This window comes from Tauraco erythrolophus, chromosome 3 (assembly GCF_009769465.1).
Source record: "Tauraco erythrolophus isolate bTauEry1 chromosome 3, bTauEry1.pri, whole genome shotgun sequence".
NCBI classification, from domain to species: Eukaryota; Metazoa; Chordata; class Aves; order Musophagiformes; family Musophagidae; genus Tauraco; species Tauraco erythrolophus.
This window is the reverse complement of record NC_141467.1, coordinates 84,663,834-84,673,600: the sequence shown is the minus strand read 5'-3', so window position 1 is coordinate 84,673,600 and position 9,767 is coordinate 84,663,834. Positions and strand designations below refer to the sequence as shown.

The 9,767-nt window shown below is 39.6% G+C and overlaps 1 protein-coding gene across 1 annotated transcript; it reads left to right on the top strand.

The window, feature by feature from the left end:
• Positions 1-423: 423 nt before the first annotated feature.
• On the top strand, positions 424-7,906 carry ABRA (actin binding Rho activating protein). The gene is made up of 3 exons (XM_009990350.2): positions 424-458; positions 1,526-2,353; positions 7,429-7,906. The coding sequence occupies exons 1-3, from the start codon at positions 424-426 to the stop codon at positions 7,904-7,906; spliced, it is 1,341 nt and encodes a 446-aa protein (XP_009988652.2).
• The last annotated feature ends 1,861 nt before the right edge of the window (positions 7,907-9,767 follow it).

The following is a 9,767-nucleotide window of genomic DNA, read 5'->3' as shown; positions in this document are numbered from 1 at the left end:
CCACCAAAATAAATGTCCAGTAACACATGCTTCTTCAAGTTGCATCAGTACACCTCACAAAGTCATTTCAGAGTTATGATGCAGTTGGTAATAGCTGAGATTGTAAAGCATACAGAGGTGACACATTTCTTCCTAAAATAAAAGTATGAGTAAATATCAAGTAGCAACAATAACTTACACTATGTCATCAGTTTTGAAGAGGAAATGACCCCATAGATTAATGAGGAATTCTGCCTAGAAGTCAAAGGCATGATACAGTCTTATATTATTAAACAAGAGCTAGATATGATCTAACCTACTTCAAACAGCCCAGCCTTTAATAGAGAGAAAACAGCAGAGTACCAAGAGTCCATATTTATCTCTGGTGTAACACCACTGAAGCCAACAGAATTCCTTGAAGCACAGTGTGCCTCAGAGTGCCACATGGCAAGTGCTGCAGGTCATCCTGTAAGCTGCAAGGTATGACAGATGGAAAAAGCAATGCCATTTTCTGTTCCTATTTAGGAAACATTATACCAAGAAATAAGATACCACAGGACTCCATCATCTCAGAAAATGTCTGTTTATTATCGTGTAACAATTGATGTATCTATTCACTAAACAATTTTACAAATTCTAATATGAACATAGTCCAGGAAGTCCTCTGGAATGAAGAAATCATCAAATTTCCTGGGAAAGTTTATTTTTTTCTATATTGTACACACTAAACGTAATTATGCTGTAAATAATGTACAAGTAAACACTAAGTTTTATATACAAATTTCTTGAAAAGCAGTCCAGAATTAAATAGGCTATACTTTATTTTTTCAAAGTCCTAAAACTAGGAAATCATTCATCCATCTGATCAAGTCAGACTTACTATATAAGTCCTTAGACTAGAGAGAGTGATTCCCTTAGCACTGACACCAAACACGATAGTGTTCCCAGACCCCCCTGAAGGTACGTTCTAAATAGACGGACATTAATAGATAATGACTGGGAACAGAGCACATAAATACCTTTTAAAAAATTAACAAACCTGGACTTTCTTGGACATATGAGCAACAAGAAGAAATCACCTAGCATCTTTTCAGAAAATGCATCTACAAATTTCTCATTCATAGTCTGCCTCGGGCTTTGCGCTCCATGATGAGGGCCACTGTTTACTTGTGGTGACGAGAGGTCTCTACCCTGGCCAAAGTTGTCAGCAAGTGACTGCACGTCACATTTAGCAGTTTCAGACATTCTGTTCAGTATCTTTAATGCAATTTCTGCACTTCCAGAAGAACAAGACCCTTGCCAACAAATTGAGAACTGAGCAGTCGCAGGGAAGAGGGACTAAAGAAGCTGTTAATTTCCCACTATTTCCAGTGCAGGTCTGTGTCACCCTGTTTACATCATGCATCATTCATCTGCTGTGATGAAATACAATCCTGAGTTTTAAAAAAAGACCTCCGTAAGAGCGAGGATACTATATCTTCGTGAGAAGTGTTTCACATATTTTCCATGGGTGCAAACCGCTCCCACTTCTATTTAAATCTCTGTGGCTCTCTTCAGGGGACATTATTCACTTCAGGAAGCTCATTCAGAAGGTGCTTAGCATAAGAAGAGGAAGAGCCAGCATGGCAGCAGACAGCAACATGGCTCCTGAAGAAAAGTCAAGCGCTACTCCTGCAAAAAGGGCTGTCCACAAGATCCGAATGGCCAGCCTAGTCTTCAGCTTGGCGCGAGGCTGGCAGCAGTGGGCGTCTGACCACCACGTAAAGCAGGCCCAGGAGCCCTCTGGATGGGTCCCCCATGCAGAAGACTCACCAGATCAGCCTGTACAAGAAAGACTATTTGAAAAAAGCCCAATTTTATCTGTCAAGAGGGACCAAGGAAAAGATGATGACAAATCCTCGGCAAAGGAATCAGTGACAATAAGAGACGCTGAAAAAAATTCAAGGGAATCAGATGAAGCCCTCAAAAAGTTCAACATTAAAAGTAAAGAGGTGACCAAAACAGTTGTAAGCAAAGCCTACGAACGAGGAGGTGATGTTAGCCTCCTCAGTGAAAGATATGAGAGCAGCAATAGTAGCTCAGAGATGACCAAGCTCAAAGAAGAATCAAGTGATATTGACAAAATTCTTAGTGGCAAATTGTCTCCAACCATAAGGAGAAAGTGTTCAAATGTGGTCTCAGAGCTGACGAAGGGTTGGAAACAGGTGGAACAAGAGGACAAAGAGGGGACTAAGGAAGAACTGCTGCTGAAGTGTCATGATGACAGCCTGGATGCAGAGGACAGTGGCTATGGGGAAGCAGAGGACAAACTCGAGCAAGACGATAGTGACCGAGAGGTGACAGCTGTGAGGATTAAACGACCTGTGCCATCTTTGTAAGTAAAACATCTTTATTACATTATCACAAATGATCATCAGACCTTGCGAGAGGTACAGGTTTCCATGAGGAAGATGAGGGGTGGAAAATGGTAGGAAATGGTCAAAGAGAAACAATTACTCTTGAATAAAATTTTTAAAAAAATACAATCCAGGAAACCCTTCACATATCTCTCTGTGCTTAAGTAGTTAGTCAACAACATTTGACTACAGACATGGGTTTTATGTGCTATATACATAATAGACACATGAAGTTATACTTGGGAAATGTTAGTTATATTCAATTTTCACACTGGATTTACTGGTTCATCAAAATCACTACTTACTGCTTAATACTTTAGTCCATATTTCAGAATACAATTTTTACTTCATCAAAAGCCCACAGCTATTCATTTATTTCAGCAAATGTGAAGTCCAAAGCAATATACTTGACAAATAATATTTCCAAATACTTATTAATTATTTTGCTTAGCAAAAATTGTAAATATTCTCAGGAGTAATTTGCAGACACTGTCCAAAATAGACATTGCAGGAATTAAAGTACATCTTCGCAAAAGCTGAGTTTGCTGCTTCTCTTTGGAAGCTTTCCATGGATTTGGAATTCATCAAGTCAGAGTGGAAACTTTCACAGGAGTTGGGACCCCAAATATGCATTAGAAAGCATCCAGCCTGCCTCAACATCTGCAGGATTGATTTGAACCCTGCTATATGTTATAAATCATTTGACAAAAAAAAGCATTCGAATCATCAATAGATTCTTCAAATTCGAGGTCTCTCTTTGGGTTCAATACCATAAGGGGCAGGGAGGGGGAAGTATCTTCATTGCATATGTTGTGCAAGTAGAAGTTCCTGACATACAGACTTCTTTATGCCTGTAAATGGTGTAAAGAAAAAGGAAGCAGACTCTGTTACTTACCGATGGAGTTATTACAGGTTCTACTTAAAATTTTGAATTAAGTAGCAAATTCATATTATCAGATGGTTTTGAGTAATAGTTCTTTCAGTAAGAGGCTCGTGTTTGAAGATTACTACACAACAGCAGGCACATACTAAATTTGGAGCCCAGGTAGCAAACAAGTAGAGTACAGCCGTAGCCGTGCAGTCCTTGGGAAGTCTCCCAGAAGAGGAGAGGAACAGCAGAGGCTGGTAGAAATTCTCATTTCCTTTCCCAGAGATCTCCAGCAGAACCACCTATCCAGAAAACAGCTACAAACAATCGGGCTGTGGCCAGACTTGCCAATGGGCAGATGCCAAACTCATTCTTCACTCTTTTGTCAGTAAAAAAGAGTTTGAGTCTCCACTGCTTCTACTCTGCATCCATCACCCACACGCACGTGACGCGAGCGTGAGCTGAGCAGGAGGCAACGTGAGACAAGAACACAGGGTTTTCACCCACTCAATTAGCCCATGTGTAAAGGACGAGCGAAGCAGCAGGAATCGGAGGATCAGGGCCAGTACGTTCATGCCGTATCCTAATCGCCATTTCAGAAATGAAAAACTGGGACTAGCACTGATGAAAATGCCAAAACACTTGTCATCCCTCTGCAGACAGGCAGGCAGGCTGCAGCGTTCCCACTGCTCAGGTTTTATACCTCACTACTAACGAGTGTTTACCATGACCCCCATAAGACTATGCCATACAGAGTCATGGATTCCAACCACATGGTACTTTCCAGCACAGGTATCCGAACACACAGGTATTCTAACTATTCAGATCGGGGATGAGAACGATGCTGTGCTGTACAGCTGACCAGTCATCCCCTGCAAGGAGCAAATGCTTAATAACCAAAAATGCTCTCCGGTAATGTGGAGCTTGAAAGTTTTTGGCCCCTGCTTTTGGGAGAGACCGTGTGCACTGTCCTTTCACAGAAGTCAGGACCTCAAACCAAAGATTTCACACCTACAATGAGGAAAGAGGATACACTCGCAGCAGATATTATCTGTCAATAACTTCAATTAAAACAATTTGCTTACTTTAAAATGCCATAGTAGAAACAAAGTAGCTATCTTTCTGTTAAACTTTACATATATTTTCCACATAGATCTAATTTTAGTGCTGCTACACAAAAAAGAACGACCAGCCATATTTACTGAGGGACAAATGATTGAAACGACACCCTCTGTTACTTACAGCTCTCTCTTCCACTGAAATCTGACACAAAAGTCATTTTCTGCTCTTCAGTGCTGTTATCAGGACTGGATTTTTTATCTACTCATTTTTTAAAATTTATTTTATAGCCTCAGAGTACATTATTGTACAAGCTAGTACAGCCTGCTACTTTTATGAACCTGTTAGTGTGGCTTAATCATCTTCGAAAAGGCTAGAAGTACATAGTTACTGGAGCAAATCTCCCATTTTCCTCTATATATTCCAGGAAAAAAAAACATCAGTACCAGTTGGTTTTTTTTTTTTTTGCCTCGCATCAGCACCTTCATCATTTGCAGCTGCAATATTTACTGGAATAAGGTTGCTTCCTTTGCGGAAGGCACATTAACGCCTACTGGCCTAGGAAATACTACTTCATTCCTGCTCAGGAACTATGAGTGCGATGAAACTCAAAACATTAAAAAAAGGATCCATACTTTCCCCCTACAGAAAGGATCATAGGGAACATGGACATTGTCTTCTTAGAAGTTCAGAAGGCATTTAGGGTGATCATTCTGGTTAACGGGTTAACTTATTTGATTGCAACATGTACAGCACTTCTTACAGTGAGTTGACACTCACAACCTTCATTTTGGATCCACAATCCATTGTGTAGGCACTGTACAAACATAAAAAAATGCTTCTACCTGTATACAGTTTACTGTGTTAACTTGTCATTAAGCTAAGCAATGGGGAAAATTGCACTTTGGCCATCAGAAATGGTTAAAGATAAATTTTTTTTTTTTTTTAAAAAAAGGCAGTAACAGTAGGGTTTTTCCAAACCCACACAGGGCATGATAAAAACAAAAGGATAGATAAAATGGTATCTTTCTCAAGCACTGAGAAAATGATTAGGATAAGAAAGGTGATACTAGTACTCAGCTAGAAAAGAGAATTACAAGTTTCACTAGGAAAAGGATACTTAATTGACTTAAATAAAAAGAGGTAACAAAGCCTTTACAGAGTTATGCTATCTCACTCACCAGCTTTGGCCTCAGCCTGGGGAGCTGAATCTCCAGGACTTTCTCAGGGATCAAGGCCCTTGGAAAGAAGGGAGAGCAGCTGGCTGAGGGATGAGCCCTCCATGATGGGATGTGCTCATCAGCTCCACTGAGACTGTTGGTATCACTTCTAGGCAGTTTTAATTCTCTTAGGGTGATTTTTTGCCCCTTCACTGACACATGAAGAGCTGGGGAAGCAATCAATCTGAGCTTCAGCTAGAGCTAGGACCTCACTGGCACAGGGTTTCTATGGCTTTTGGGAGATCCACAGGTTTCAGGAGACAAATTATTCTTTGTAACCAAACCCTGTGTCCGCAGTTCCTCTGGGCAATGAAGCCACAATTCAGGGCAAGTGGCAAAGGATCACAGCTTTCCCTTCCTCTGTATGACTACAGCTTATATACAGGATGATTTGATTTATTGTTAGGGAACAAAACTGTCTAGCTTTACCCCACTGATATATTTCAATGCTTTCTTGTCAATACTTACTCACGCAAAAGCACAGGTACATACACGCTGCCTTCTCTCAGGAGGTTCTGCAGTCACATCACAGAAGAAAGGTGCCTTTACTTGGCAACACTATGTGCTCAATTCTTCTGATGCTTTTCTCCATATTGATGGGGCAGAGTATTTTGGAGCTTTTTTAATAGTTTCTCAATATAGCTAAGCCAAGCTAATGGCCAATCCACAGCTAAAAGAGTGGTCCTGTTCTCCTACTCCTTTTATCCCTGGCACAGGGTGTCTGCACTTCTTGCTCCAGCACTATAGTGCTGCTCAGTACCAGCATCCTTCTGGTGCACAGTCCTGAACTGGGGACATCTCCATCATTCCTATTCTCTCCTTCAACAAGCTTAATAAAAAAACAAAGAATGCCCCAACAGCCGGGAAACAAAATTTTCTGCATGTCTGCAGTCCTCTGTACTGTTTTACTAACTGTATTTTGTTCTCTGGTGTTACTGTTAATATTCAGCTGACGTTACTGGGCAGGTTTCAGAGCAGCCTTCTGGGGAGTAAAAAATTAGAAAACAAATCACTTTGGCACAGCCACAGCACAACATACTCCCTAGCTCAGCTCTGTACAGACACAATGACAGGATGTGGATAGCACAGAGACCAGCTCAGACTATCCATAGCTCCCCCACAACACATGAGATTAGCCACTAGAGGAAAGAGCATCAATTTGTGTGCCTGGAGTCATCCAGCAGTATGATGTTGCACGCACACACAAAATCTGTAAGACCTCTGAAGGTCTTTCCTCATGCTTTGAGTTTGACGCAAATCTCAGTAGACCTAAATTTCTTTCAGGCTTGTACCCTGCCAGTGGGAATGTGAATTTTGGACTTCAGTACTTGTTCAGAACCATACTTCAAATACATAGCGTAGGCAGAGATACTGCACTCTTAGAGTTTTGTTGTTGTTTTAAACACCGATGTCTATCACGGGGGACAGATTTTTTTATAGACACTACCCTCTGCTTTTCAGCCAAGGATAGCTGAGGACCCAGTCACAGTTATTGTCATCTGTAACATCAGGGGACAGGCAGGTTTCAGACAGGCAGAATCAGGGAGCTGCATGTCTGACCAAAAGTATAGAAAATGCAGGTAATCACCAATGTAATGCTGTAGGGGGGTGAAATAGTAAGTCATTCTGGGCAAAAATTTGTCAAAACGGGCTCAAATGTAGGCTGGAGAATGGTACCATAGATGAGACCAAGCTGTGATCACCAAATTCGCTTTTGAATGCAAACTAGGAACATGGACTAAAAGCCCCCAAAGAACTAATTCAGCAGCAGTGAACTTGTGCCACCTGGTGGTGAGCTCCTCGTCTGGAAAAACGTGGTAACCACGTTAACAGAAGAGATTAGTAGTAGAAGCAGGTAATCAAATGATGAAACACAAAGCTCAAATGCCCTTTTCCTTTCTTTCAGCGCAAGCAGGCTTAGCGAAGACGCACGCACCAAAGCCCACAGGAAATACAGCCCCGTCAACAGCCTGAAGGACAGATGGCAAGAATGGGCAGACCAGCACATCATAACGCAGAAGCTGAACCCCTTCAGTGAGGAATTCGACCAAGAGCTGGCCATGTCCACACGCCTGCACAAAGGAGATGAAGGCTACGGTCGTCCAAAGGAAGGAACCAAAACTGCCGAAAGAGCCAAGAGAGCCGAGGCACACATCCACCGGGAGATCAGGGACATGTGCTTCATCATCGAATCAATGGCTAAGCCACGGCCCGACGGCAAGATCCAAGTCACTTTTGGGGAACTCTTCGAGAGATACGTTCGTATTTCAGATAAGGTTGTTGGGATTCTCATGAGAGCCAGGAAACATGGGCTGGTAGACTTCGAGGGAGAAATGTTATGGCAAGGGAGGGATGATAATGTCATAATTACTTTATTAAAATAAGCATGTTACAACAAGAGCAAATTTTTGGAAAACTTTTCTCCACTTCTCCCTTGCTATTAGCATTTGCACATTTTGAATATAACATTTCCCCCATTCTCCCACACAGAAAAGACACTGAGCATTGTTTTGAATATGTATTTTAGAACTACTGCATGATAACGTAAGCATCCACAGGGAATTTCCTCTGTACCAGGAGAGCTTGCAGGACACTTCAGTTAATTACTACATGGAAAAATAAAGAAAAAATCTACATTGTATATAAGCAGCTGAATATAAAACCTCATAGCAATATAAATAGCTATAAATTCCAATTTTTACTTTTTCTTACATTTAAGACCTTCCCAACTATGTAAACTGAGATATCTGGAATATAAACCATGTCAGATCAGAAATCAAATGATGTTATAAACTCAGACCAAATTTTTGATCTATGAAAGTGATCTCGTGCACATATTTCCTGATTAATTTATTTAAATGCATGTAAAAATAGTTTTTTTGAACACAGAATCAAGGCTAACACATTTGTTTCCTTTACAAACAGGATACGCAAATACTACTGCAGTATTATCTTGTGGCAACTAGAGACGCAATTTCTCTTACATATCACATACCAATTAAGACAAATCCTTCTTTTTATAAATGAGGTTTCATGTTTAATTTATTTATATAACTAATTTATTAGATAGTTTCATATTTAGAGTTACGGATGTTGGTGAGAAAACACTCAATGGAACGTAATGCACAAAAATTTAGAATAGTTACATAGAAAATACCTCCTATGCAACGTTGTGCAATGTATCACCTGATAATCTATGTAAATACTGTTCTTACAAATATGGGGGAAAATAACATGTAAAATATAAAAAAGTCAGGTACTTGTGCTGTCGTGTATAGTAAAAAAGTGACTACCATCAGTATCTTCCACTGAAATGTACCTCCTTGAGAAAAGGTACACAAACAGTACTCATAAGTAAAATCAACTAACTTTAAGGAAAATGGTGTTTCACATTACACAGAAACACTGGCTGAATTTTACAGCATTTTCCATTTGAACCATTCTGATATCACTGAGATAATATATTTCAGTCCAGGTGATGATGAAAAGGAGAAATGCTAATGGAATAATACTTCTAGGTCTTAAAATTGTGTTTGTATTATGCACAAATCTGAGATCTCTGTAAGGTCTATAATGCTTACAGGATTATATAGATCACTGTTTCTCTAAACTGCTACTGTAAAAATAGCTATCCTGGTAAAAATGTGTTTCACATAAAAAGCATTTATTTTGAAGTAAGATGCCTGGGCAAGTAAACTGCATTATGAGAAAGAAATGGCTTTTTTTTCCCCCCATAAGATTCTTTCAAACTGAAAGAGCAAATATCTTCTTACAGAAGAAAAGGTGTATGAGCATCTTATCTCTGTGATAAAATAAGTATTGCTATCTTATTATGAGAGTACAGGTACTCCAGTTTGAAGCTCCAAGGAACACATAAATCAAATATTTTTTAAGTTAGTGATACAAGAACTGATTACTATGTCTATTGTAAGTATATGTACATCATTAATATTTTGGGCACAGTTATATGTCATGAATCTAAGGAAGAAAAAACTTAATTTTAAGATGGATTCAGTGGAACTTATTTAACAATGTTTTCTTGAGATCTCTCAGACTATTCAAGTTGACCTGCAAAACTGACCTCTAAATGTAATACTTACATATCAGAATATTTACCTGCATATTCTTACCTTATTATGTCTTTATTTAATGACCTTTACAGCTCTCTAAATTGTCTTGAGAAAAGTTGGTTGTCAAAGGAATATATGAACTATAAATAAAACACTTAACTGATTATTTTTGGGT